The sequence below is a fragment of the Acomys minous genome, assembly GCF_964271855.1.
Source record: "Acomys minous genome assembly, chromosome: 2".
Lineage (NCBI taxonomy): Eukaryota > Metazoa > Chordata > Mammalia > Rodentia > Muridae > Acomys > Acomys minous.
In genome coordinates, this window is record NC_140484.1 from 13072867 (window position 1) to 13085689 (window position 12823).

Genomic DNA, 12823 nt, shown 5'->3' on the forward strand with positions numbered 1-12823 from the left:
AGAGGAAGCCAGCACCCTTCTGTGGCCTCTGCATCAGTTCCTGCCTCCCGGTTCCTGCCCCGTTGAGTTTCTTCCTACATCCTTCAGTGATGAGCAGCGATGTGGAAGTGTGAGCCAAGTAAACCTTTTTCTTCCCAAGTTGCTTTGGTCATGGTGTTTCATCACCGCAACAGAAACCCAGACTAGGACAGTCCTGGCCACGTGTGTTTGTGCTGAGATTAAATTTAACATTAAGTTTGCATATAGTGTGTATTTATGCTTCTGGATAATTTATATACTGTACCCTCATAAGTATGTATTCTTATGCTTTTTAAATGAGATGGGTGCTGTTCATACCCTGCTCAGGTGGTCTTCTTCACCTACACACCCTTACATTCGGTCCCTTACATAATGTCCTCCCTTACATGAGGGACATGCTCTATGGTCATTGACCACGAATGAAACTGAATCTATGTTGATGGCATTTATGGTTTTCCTAAAGCAATCCCAGCTACAATTTTTTTAAACAACAGTGTCTGTCAAAGCAGTAAAAAGTGTCCCTTTGGCACAGCTTTGTCTTGGCCAGCACTTCGCACTCCCTCTTTTTCTGAAACATAAGATGGAGGCATACTTAAATCAACTTACACTCTCCAATCCCATGTGAACAAGTTCCATGATAAAATATGAGGAGAAGAATCTTTTTCATGTTTAAGTACCAAGAGAGACTCAGAATATTTACAGGCTGGTATCATCCTGACACAAAAACATAAATACTGTGTACCAGCAAGGGTCACTTTTATTCTTTTGATTTACAGTGAATCCATTTCTGGACTTTAATCTCTTCTGCAACACCCATCACAGGGAGCCAAATTGTTGGCAAGATCATTTGACCTCTTCAAATGAGCGTTAAAATGATTGAATCACCGGAAAATTGCCCTTTGTGGAATTCTAATTGTGTAACTTCTGTGCCATCTTTTCCCTGTATTTAGATACGCAAGGAAATTGTAGAGAACCAGTCTACAGCTGCCTTGGCTAAAAAGCATCATGATGAGGAAGATGAAGAAGATGAGGATGAAGAAAAGATAGTAAAAGATACGAGTCTGCCCAATTACCTGCTGGGGAGTCTGAGCACTGATTTTGGGGCAGATACCTCTTTGTTGACAAGCCAATTGGAGCTTCATTCCAGAGAGGAGAAAATCAACCAAATTATATTGCTAAAAGTGAGTGAATTTCCTTTTTTATTAAAAAAAAAAGTCTCTGATATTCCACACAAAGTGCCTTTCAAGGGCTCCCATCAAAACCTAGCAATAACCGAGTGAATACACCTTGAGAAATACACAAGTAAGTGATGAGCATTCGTGTCTTACAGATAGAGCTTGTGTACAAAAGTTACTCCCATCCAATCCAACTGGATGTGATGATACCAAGTTTTCTAGCAAATGTTTTTTCCCAGCTGACAAAACATTCTGATTAGAACTTTAGTTAGCTCAAAGAAATGCTTTCATTGCAGGCTGCCCAGTAACCCACACATCCATCACTCAGGATCTGTAACATCAGAACGCGATTGCTCATCTCTGCTTAACTCAGAGAAATACAACAGCCTCAATATAAGGCATGAGGTCCCGCTGGCTATAAACGTCCGCTCCTTGATTTCTGCCAAACAAGTCGGTCTCAGAACACACCTGAACAGAGAAGACTCTATTGAATATTTTTTTTTTTTTTTAGTCAACAACTAAGATTGTAGATGGTTTGAAATTCTGTTCTCCAAGTCCTTCAGCATTCTCTTCAGTTTGTGTTCCCCTTCCCGTGTCACTCAGCCCTGGCTTCCTGTCCTTTCCCCACCCTCCTCAACCCTTGGCACTTCTATTTACACACAGAACTGTTCAGTCACCTTTGATCAGCTTCTAGCCCACTTAGTTCGCTGTATTTCTGTAAGGAATCCATTTGCCCAAAATACCTTAACTCTGACTGTAACATAAACCAGAGTTTGAGTCAGAGTGGCCACTCTGAGTTGAACCTTTAGCACTTGGGTTGAGTTGGGGCAGTCCACTTGATCCTGCTGCCACCATAGCTAATTGGCTGACCTCGAAGGTTAACTCAGGTTTCCCCTTCATCTTGAGAATGACCTAACTCCATATAGGAAGCAGACGGGCACAGTGGTCCTTCTCGGCAAGGCTCTCCAAACACGGTTGCTTCTTTCCCTGCATCTTCTTCATCAAGTTTCTGAGAAAAAATGCTGAGTCCTGTACACTGCATCATAAATATTCTGTGGTAGATTTTTAAGGACACACAAAAAGGTAGAAAGAATTGTCCAATGAGCTTTCAAGGACCGAGAGGTATTTATCAGCAAACCTGCACATTGAATTCCAGTTCGCAGTTTAGGAAGAAGGCAGTTAGGGTATAAATCTTGCTGCTGCCTTAATCCAAACCTGACTATATACCATTGTAGATTATTAATTAAACCTAGAAATGACTCACCACAAACACCAGTCTGGGAAGATGAGTTTGACCTTTCTAAATGCTAATTTCTGGAATGATCTTAGGGGTGTATATGGGATTATGCTACCAGAAAAACACATAAGATATGATGTTGTCAGTAACCTATTGATATTTCAGGATATCATTTACAAGGTGAAAAAGGCTTTCAATAGTGAATTTGATGCTGCCTATAAACAAAAAGAGATTGAAATTGCACGCGTAAGAGAAAGGAATGTTAGAATTGAAGAAATTATTTCAGACTTGGAATTGGAAGAAAAAGTCTGGCGGCCAGTGTTTGAAGACTGTGAGCAGCCAGAAAGAGCCCTTGTTGTGGAAGACGATGAGGTACGATGAGGTACAGGCTAAAAATGATCAGGTACGATGAGGTACAGGCTAAAAATGATCAGGTACAGGCTGAAGATGATCAGGTACGATGAGGCACAGGCTGAAGATGATCAGGTACGATGAGGTACAGGCTGAAGATGATGAGGTACAGGCTGAAGATGATCAGGTACGATGAGGTACAGGCTGAAGACAATGAGGTACAGGCTGGCCATCTTAATCGCTTCCCATGCTCGGGAGATCTTGCCAGCTTGGTTTGTCCATCCTCTTGTCTGCACTATTGGACGCAGCTGCATTGGCACTGGTAACAGGTCACAAGCACAGGGGTCATAGCCTCAGCTGGAGGGAGGTTTCTTCTGTGAATCCCATGGATCCAGGGAAGGTTTCAACACCAAACCTAGAGGGAGCAAGAACCCAAGACTGGGATGTGGTGGGGTGTCCAGAAGACTGTCTTCAGTGTTAGCTTGAGTCTCTGTGCAGTTGAACTTCCTCCTCTGGCAATTTCCACTTTGTGTCTCTTCTGGTAAAGAGAAAAGCTCATCTCAGTGAGAATCTCTTAGTTCCAACTCCAGGTCTACTGGAGGAGAGGCTCCTTGGCCCAAACAGGTAATAAACATAGTACTCCAGCAGGCCAGTGGTGCAGATGGAGTCTGAGTAATTATCTATGTCAATTCGAGCACTATAGGACACAGGGAAAGGAGATGGCCAGAAGGTCTTCAGTGTGTTCCTCGGAAGTAGTAGAAAATAAAAAGCTGAAGTGCTTACAAAGTTAAAAAGACAGAGAAAACACACAAGGAAATCTCTGGCACATATGAAATCAACTGAAATGATTTGGGGCCAAAAGATAACCATGTGTAGAAGAAGTATGAATTGTTGTGATGTGTGTTAGATGCCAGGGCTCTAAGTGTCCCAGTAAGACTGGAACGCATCTGTGATTATCCAAGCTTGATCTCCGTTCCACAGCTGAAGAGAGTAAGGCACAGAGAGGTCACATAGCTTGAGCACAGTCTCCCAGCTTATGACTAATAAGGATCAAGGTCTGAGCACTGTCCGCTGCCACACTTCAGAGGACAGATGCTTCCCCTCTGCACTCTGCTGCCATTCAAGTCATTTCTCCTTTACCTAATGCTGTGTGTCCTCAGACGTGGAGCAAGGTGACAGCAAGACCTCACTCTGCCACTCTCTGAGGTCCCTGTCACGGCAGTCACTTTTGCAATGTTAGTGGAACCCCAGCTCTGCTTGGGTTTGGCTCTGAACCATTCTACGCCTCAGAGAGCAGTCGTTTTGCTCTGCCTGCCCCCACTCCTGCCTCCCCAGCTTAGGCTACTCACGCCACCAGTGGGAAGGATGCCACGGGCCCTTTCTGGACTGCCACTTTCACCTCCATGTCTAATGAGTTCCCGTTCAGACCACACATTCTGGTTCATGGTTCCCTGAACGCCCCTGGCTTTTAACTCTAAGAACTCCATCTTTTTGGATATGACTTAGGTGACACTTCTTTGAATCTTCTCCCATTCTGTCCTAATCTAAATAAAATTCCTCTTCAAATGAGAGAGTTCCTGAGAACTAATAGATAAGTGAGGGTCCATTTTTCCAGATCTCTCATTTTAAACCTTATCTTCATCCCACAATAAGAAACTGGTGGAAAAATCTGGAATGTTCCTTTAATCGCCTTAATACCATTTAAGTTTTTCCAAGACTATGGAAGGAACATCTGGCTTGACTTTTTTTTTTTTAAAAGAAACTCGGCAGGAAACTGTACTTTCTCTTTCAGATTTCATTTCAAAAACATGTTCCTCCATGGCAAAAAGCCAAAGAAGAGTTGGACGCATCCTGTGAGACTGAGCGATTGCAACAAGCACGGGTATGTGGTTTTGCTCAACTAATACCCAAAGCCTCCTTTCCATCACAGAAAGACACCGCACATTTGCCACAGTTCAGAGGCCACCTGCACCTCAGCTGCTGTCCTTCAGGGGCCACCTGCACCTCAGCTGCTGTCCTTCAGGGGCCACCTGCACCTCAGCTGCTGTCCTTCAGGGGCCACCTGCACCTCAGCTGCTGTCCTTCAGGGGCCACCTGCACCTCAGCTGCTGTCCTTCAGAGGCCACCTGCACCTCAGCTGCTGTCCTTCAGGGGCCACCTGCACCTCAGCTGCTGTCCTTCAGAGGCCACCTGCACCTCAGCTGCTGTCCTCCTGTTCTCTCCCTGCATCACCCATCATGTCACAAGTCCCAAGTGTAAACACTGTACTAGCAGGTGGGCAGCTGCCTGATGGGTTGGCTATCGGTTTCAATGCCTTCTCTGATCCTGGTCTTTTCCCCAGGCCTCCGATGCAAGACACAGAGGCCTGATGGACATGATGGGAGGTGTTCTGGAAGTCAAGAAGGAAGACATCTTAAGAATGGTGAGATGTTTTGCCATCATTGTGGAAGATGCTACTTGAGGTAGAAAGAGCTACTTGAGGTTCATCATTTTTGTTCTCTGTGGGACTCAGTTTTAAAAATTCTACAGCCCCCAATATTCAGCAACTTGCAAAGATGCCCCAGTGGGCCAACAAGAAATGTGCCTTCCATTGTCACATACACTTAACACCACCATGAGGAGGAGGAAAAAAAGAAGAAATTAGCACAAACAAACAAGCATAGTGTTCTTGCTTCACCCACAGTTGCCCAGACATAACAGAGACATGACATTCCAGGTCTTCCTGAACTTCCAACTACGAAGCCAGCAACACACATCTGATTGTGTCACTTAAGAGTCCAGGCAACTCTAAAATGATCACCATCTCAGAGACATGGGAACCTAAGGCTTTCCCGCAACCTTCTGTCAGAGCACCAGGTTACTCCCTTACCATTCTGTGTTTTTAACTGTCATCTAAGCTGGGAGGTTTTACTGCAGTGCTGCATGGATGCAGTTTCTATGCATTAGCGCGCTAAACTACATACTTTTGTATCTCCAGGTGATCCCTCAACCTGCTTTTATGGCAAAAGCTGATGCTCTGTGGACTGAAGAAGAAAGGAAGCAATTCAAAGAGTATGAGAAAAAAGTCAAGGACCTAAATGAAGAGAGAGATAAGTACAGAAAGGTTAGAAGGGGGCTGGAGAGATGGCTCAGAGGTTAAGAGCACTGCCCGCTCTTCCGAAGGTCCTGAGTTCAATTCCCAGCAACCACATGATGGTCCACAACCATCTACGATGAGATCTGGAGTTCTTTTCTGGCCTGCATGTATAGCATGCGGGCAGAATACTGTCTACTAAATAAATAAATCTTTTTTTAAAAAAAGAAAAAGAAAAAGAACGGTTAGAAGGACAGAAAAATAACATAACTTCTCTAGATTCTCTGGGTCAGATTTTTCCTAATGCCTCTAATAGCTTAGGATAGCGATTTGGCTTAAAGTCTCTTGAGAACTTAGAGAGACTGAGAGAGACAAAAATTGAAGAATGGGGACTTTTTTTTTTAAAGGAAATACATAAAGGTTCTTTTACATCCTTATTACTGTCAACTTTCCATTTGCCACATTGTTACCATCTGCCTGCCCTTCTGTTTAAGGAGCACCTGTCACAGCACATGCATGACATTACAGGGGACTGCAGTATCTTGGCTCCAGCTATTTGAGTTCAGCGACACTTCTGCTTGACTCAGTGTCAAGCTCAAGGGAAGAAGCTGAGGAAAGAACATTGCAACCAGCATGACACAGCTCAGCTCTTCTTTGAGGTTTTTGCAGTATAGTTCTATCGTTACATCCTTCCCGCTCAAAGACACAGGGTACCCACATTAAAATATCTTACACCCATAGTGGAGATACAAAAGTTGATAGCAGCCAGGCATGGTAGTGCATACCTGTAATCCTACCACGTGGGAGGCAGAGGCAGGAGTAACCTCACACAAACTAGAGTCCAGTGGAGAAAGAGGACCTGAATCAAGGAAATGTCTCCATGAGACTGGACAGTCAGCATGTCTGTACAACATGTTGTTGATTGTTAATGGGTGTGGGAGGGCTCATCCTACAGAAGACAGTATCACCCTTGTGCAGGTGGTCCTGGGTGCTCTAAGGCAGCTGAATGTAAGCCTGGAGGCATGCATCTTCCTCCATGGTCCTGCCTTGCTCCTGCTTTGCTTCCTCCCTGAATTCCCTCAGCGATGGACAGTGCCAGGACATGTAGGCTAAGGTCCCCCTCCTTGCCCCCCCAACCCCCACTCCCCCACCACCACACCACCCCAGGATGCTTTTCTTTCTTTCTTTCTTTCTTTCTTTCTTTCTTTCTTTCTTTCTTTCTTTTGGTTTTTCGAGACAGGGTTTCTCTGTATATCCTTGGCTGTCCTGGACTCACTTTGTAGACCAGGCTGGCCTCGAACTCATAGAGATCCACCTGCCTCTGCCTCCCGAGTGCTGGGATTAAAGGCTTGCGCCACCACGTCCAGCCCCAGGATGCGTTTGATCTTGGTGTTTATCACAGCAATAGAAAGCAAATGAGGACAAGCCGTGACTGTTAAACTGTGTTCACACCATGTTTTAATGTAAAAAAAAAAAAAGAGAGAGAGAGAGAGAGAGAAAGGATCCGTTTCCTACCTTCATCCTCACTTTCCTGAGCATCCATTTATAGTCCTCTGGTGAATCCCAGCCTTGATTAAATTCAGTATTTGTCCTGGTTTCCTTTCTACTGCTCTAGTAAAGTGCCATCGCTAACAGCAACTTGGGAGGAAAGGATTTACTTCGCCTTACAGTATATAGTCCATCATGAAAGGAAGACAAGGCAGGAACCGCAGGGAGGTAGTTGAATCTGGATGCAGAAGTGGAAGCAGAGGCCATGTAAGAACACTGCTTACTGGCTTGCCCTCCATGGCTCTCTCAGCCTGCCTTCTACACAGCCCAGGACTACTGGCCCAGGGAGGCACTACCCACAGTCAGCTGGGCCCTCCCACGTCAGTCATTAGTCAGGAAACTACTCCACAGGCTTGTCGACAGCCACTGTGACAATGACATTCCCTCCATTGGTTTCCTCTTCCCAGATGACTCTGGCTTGTACCAAGTTGACAGAAAGCTAACCAACTGCCTTCCCTGCACCTGCTCTCCTCAAGTGAACAAAGAAAACAAAACAAGGACACAAAATATAGCTTTACCTTCAGGGGTTAATTTTAATCTCAGTTAGACTTTTTATTTATTTCTTTTAAAGCTTTTCCATGTTGCTTTTCTTGCTCAGCCTGGTGCTCTCACAACATCACGTGAATCTACTTAGAGCTAATGTTGTTTCATTTCACACTCTGTCTTTTTCCCTAACACTGGACATTGGACTACTTTTTCAGTAATGTAAAAAAAAAAAAATCAAGTTCAAGAGGCTGGAGAGGTGGCTCTGAGGCTGAGAGCACTTTCTTCTCTAGCATGAGAATGGGAGTTAGGATCCCAGCACCCCATCTGGCTGTGCAGAATGCTTGTAACTAGCTCCAGGAGACTCAGCGCCCTCTTCTGGCCTCCATGTGTACCTGCCCACACGTGTACGCATACTCTCACATAGACATACACATAGAAAGATATGTTTAATTTAATATAAAAATACAATACATAATGTAAAAATTCCAACATATTTGGAATAGACGGGAGGGGCAGCAAGTCATATGTCTGTAAATTGTTATCTGTAGTCAGAATTTTTCTGGGAAGATTTGGCGCAGCTTGATTTCTTAGGCCAACTTGGTTAGTGATCGTTGATATTATTTTCCTTCAGTGTAATTCTAAAAGCAAACACCCAGTCTGGGAAGATGACTTGGTGTGCTGGAAAGAGTACATGTTGCCCAAAGTTGAGAGCCTGAATTCAAATTCTTAGACCTCACCTGAAGAAAAGCAGGCGTGGTTGTGCACATCTGTAACCCTAGTGTTGAGGGTATGGATGTGGAGACAGGCAGACCCTGAAAGCTCATTGGCCAGCTGGCCTAACCCCGATTGTGAGTTTCAGGGCTACTTGTCTCAAGAGAATAAAGCAGAGAGATGAAGCACGACACTCACCATCCTCCTCTGGCCTCCACGCCTGTGTGCACAGGCACACATATGGACACACACACATGTATGCATGTGTGTATTTACAACACACACAAATACACACAAAAATGAATAAAATGAAAACTGAAAGCCAGAATTCCAAGCACGCGGTATTTTGGATGGGCCCAGGTAGGACCTCTTTCCCTTACTCTTGCTTTTCCTTGTGGCAACATACAAGTGGCAGTTGTACTAGGCATCTAATTATTCTGTCGCCTCCCGTTCAGTCTTTAGAAACAGAACTGAAGAAACTTCAAAACTCTATTCAAGAAAGCACGCAGAACTTTGACGAGCATTTGAAGAGACTCTTTGAAAGAAGAGTGAAGGCAGAGATGGTTGTCAACCAGGTAAACGGAAGCTGCTTCCTCTCTGCCTCTTGTCCTTTTAAGTAGCTGCGGGGCACCCACCCATCTTAGGAAGCAGAACAGCGCACTTACCTGGTACCGAGGCCCTGTGTGCTGATGCCCGCCGCCTCCCACCTTCTTCCCCCCTCCACTCCAGCCCCTTCCAGCCTGCTGCTGCACACTCCCTCTTTCTCCTGATGGCTTCTCCAGTGTCCTGATACACAGCTGCTTTAGCGAAGGGGAGGAGCTTCTGAGAGAGGTGGATATAAAATAGCTGTGGAAAGGATTTCTCCAAACCTGGTGTGGGAAGCGTGGCTACATAGCTGTGCGAAGGTACCAAAGCGTCAGATTATTCACTGGTAGTGGTGAGATGCTTCAGTAAAGCTGCTTTTTAAAAAGGTACATGCTTAGAATATTTTCCCGTACAGATAATGAGGGGACAACCAGACTACTAGGCAGTGTCCAAAGGACTCAAGGACTCAGTGGCTATCATCACTTCTGCTCTAAAGGTCACCATTTAAGAATCGGAAATACAGGGCTGGGGCAGAACACTTGCCTTGCATGTGCCAGGCTCCAGCACCAATGATGATAATAACATTTATTATTGTTGTTGTTGTTGTTGTTGTTGTTGCAATTTGTTGAAACTCATCCAAATTTTCCAAATTCATGGATTTATGACATTTTACAAAGAAAAATCCAGTTGTCTTGGTTTCCTTTTCTGTTGTTGCAATAAAACACTGGCAGTTTAAGAGAGAAAAAGGTTAAGCCAGGCATGGTGGTACACTTTTAATCCTAACACTTGGGAAGCAGAGGCAGGCGGATCACTGTGAGTTTGAGGCCAGCCTGGTCTACAAAGCATGTCTACGACAGCCAAGGCTACACAGAGAAACCCTGTCTTGAAAAACCAGAGAGAGAGAGAGAGAGAGAGACAGAGAGACAGAGAGGTGGGGGAGTTGTCTAGCTCAAGTTTACGTTTTAGACAATGAAGACCGGGGAGCCCAGGCATCGGTAACTGGTCCCAATATGTCCAGCCAGAAAAGCAAGGGTGCGTTTGTGCTGCCCACATCTCCTCCTCCTCTTCTGTGGTCTGTGATCACCTTCCTAGTAAGAGATCCTGACCACAGCCAAGATGAGTTTTCCCTCATAAGTTAATCAAGATAATTCCCCCACAGCCACACACAGAAGCCCCTCGACCTGTGACTGTGGAGTCTTTCAGCCTCGCAGTCAACACTGGCCTTTAGACAATGACAACATGGGCATTGTCCCAAAACTGATAAAGTGCCTAATATCTGTTCTGACCTTCCTGTACAAACTATACCTCCAGGGGACAAACTTATAAGTAGGAGCACTTCTTTGTACAATAATTCAATTAGTAAAGTTTTTTTTTTTAAGTAAAAATAGACAATAGCCGTCTTGCAGCTCTCAGTAGGCATACTGGGCTTGTGCACTGAGCATCCATAGCTACAAACATTCCCAAAAGACAACATGGCATGTGTGTGGCCTGACCAGAGAACAGAGTGGCCCATGAGCATCCATAGCTACAGACATCCCAAAAACACAACGCAGAATGTGTATGCCCTGACCAGAGAACAGAGTAACGCACAGCTTTGCCAAAAGGGTCCAACCAAGGTCTGACTCAGCCTCTGGACCCAGGCATCAGTTTTCAAGGACTAGAAGGGCCTTTGGAGCCTTATAAACTGATTATGACGGCAAGCACTTGGAGAGACACAAAACTGTATGCAGACTGCTGATTGCTACAAGTGAACTGTGGAGGAGAGAAGGGGGCAAAAGAGGACATGAGGGTTCTAAGAGACTTAGAAGATGTGACAAAATAATGTTAATGAAAAGCAGTGCCAATGTGCCAGGGTTCGCACTAAGGCAAAATGACAGGAACATGGGGCTTCATGATTGTTGAAGTCAAAACAGTGGTCACTACTGGGGCGGCTGCTGATGGCAGCTGGATTCTGTGCTGGCAAAGCGGATATTTTTTAAAAATTGATGATAATAGGAGCATTGACCTGTATAGTACCTCATTAAATAATTCATTGGTGTCAACTGTTTCTCTGTATGTGTGTTGAAATGATAAATAAGACAAAATAGCCAAATACTATTGTAAAAAGTCCCTACTTGACTTTTCTTTAAGGCATTCCTTGTCTCGTGAGTGTATTTGATTAGTGCCAGGTCTATGGCCATCAGGAGGAAGCTCTTTATCAGCTAGGAATGTTAAACTTCAATGCTCTTCCACAGGAGGAACTGAAAATAAACAACCTTGTGTTTTCTCTGCTGCTGGATGAAGAACTGAGCTCCAGAGAACAGTTCCTGAACAATTACCTTTTGAAGAAACAGGAGGAGAAAGTAAGTCCAGGGCTCTCTGGCATCGGTGCCCTTGTTTAGACACAGACCCCATCTGGAGCCTTATTGGATTAGACTTATGGACCCAGTCTCATCAAGCAGCCTTATGAGACAAGGGGATGCCCTAAGGAAAAGGCAAAGTAGGGACCATTACAACAACATTTGGCTATTTCACCTCATATTTTCCCTTCTGCTATTCCTGTTCAACCATGCTCAGGTGGTAGCACACATCTTTAATCTAGCACACACAGAAGGCAGGGCCAGGTGGATCTCTGAGTTTGAGGCCAACCTGGTTTACAGAGTGAGTTCCAGGACAGCCAGGGCTACACAGAGAAACACCCCGCCCCCTGCTCCACCCACAAATACAGCTGTTAACCATGGCCTGGCTATAGGATCCTGACCAAGACATACAATCTTTGAAGCTGTTCACAGGCCATTCTCAGGAAAAGTAATCCACTATGGACCATGCGGTAGTCCCAATGACACTGAACATAAAAGTGATAAACACAGAAACAGTAAATATAAACATGAATAGATAAGAGTTATTAAAGAGGTGAGATCAATGCTAATTGTTTATGCATGTTTCAACAGGTGCCAACCTATGCTGACAGAGGTAATAAATCACACTATGAACACATTTACTGCACCATAAATGACTTATGTGTTAACTTTAAGAATCTGCTTATATGGCCAGGTGTGATGATACACACCTTTAATCCTAGCACTCACAAGGCAGAGTTAGGCAGAGTTCTGAGTTCAAGCTAGCCTAATCTACACAGGGAATTCCAGGACAGCAGAGCTACATAGAGAGAGAGAGACCTTATCTCAAAAAAAGAAAGAAAGGAAGAAAAAAGGAAAAAGAGTCCGTTTATAATATATGCCAAGGACTTTTACCAGGCGTGGTAGTGCATGCCTATAATCCTGCACTTGGGATGCTAGCACAGAAGAACCACAAGTCAAAGGCCAGCCTGGGCTACATAGCAAAACTGTATTTGAAATGCATCATAACAACCCTGCAAGCTGTTAGACACCTTTATCAAAGGAGGAGGCCATTTCAGAGACACTGCATAATACTCCCTGGCTCTCTGCCATTGCATCCTATGAGTTTTCTTGTTGGTAGAACCCCCAAAGCTTTGTTTGACTTGAAACCCCACCACCACCACCACCACCAGTTCCAATTAACTGCCCCTGCCATTGCTGCAGAACAAGACTTCAGAATCCATCCAGAAAGCCAGAGAGGACCTGGACCTGTTCAAGGAGCACCATGACTTGTTAGTGGCAGAAGACAAAGTGAGTCACA

General features: G+C 44.7%; 1 protein-coding gene across 2 annotated transcripts in view; it reads left to right on the forward strand.

The window, feature by feature from the left end:
- The window catches only part of CFAP43 (cilia and flagella associated protein 43), an 89868-nt gene that overhangs the window by 60955 nt on the left and 16090 nt on the right, over nucleotides 1-12823 (forward strand). For both annotated transcript variants that reach the window (XM_084772184.1, XM_084772183.1), the window contains 8 exons: nucleotides 969-1199; nucleotides 2596-2802; nucleotides 4574-4663; nucleotides 5123-5203; nucleotides 5759-5884; nucleotides 9055-9174; nucleotides 11419-11526; nucleotides 12727-12813. In XM_084772184.1, the coding sequence (XP_084628310.1) occupies nucleotides 969-1199; nucleotides 2596-2802; nucleotides 4574-4663; nucleotides 5123-5203; nucleotides 5759-5884; nucleotides 9055-9174; nucleotides 11419-11526; nucleotides 12727-12813 (1050 nt within the window). The remainder of the gene's footprint in view (nucleotides 1-968; nucleotides 1200-2595; nucleotides 2803-4573; nucleotides 4664-5122; nucleotides 5204-5758; nucleotides 5885-9054; nucleotides 9175-11418; nucleotides 11527-12726; nucleotides 12814-12823) is intronic.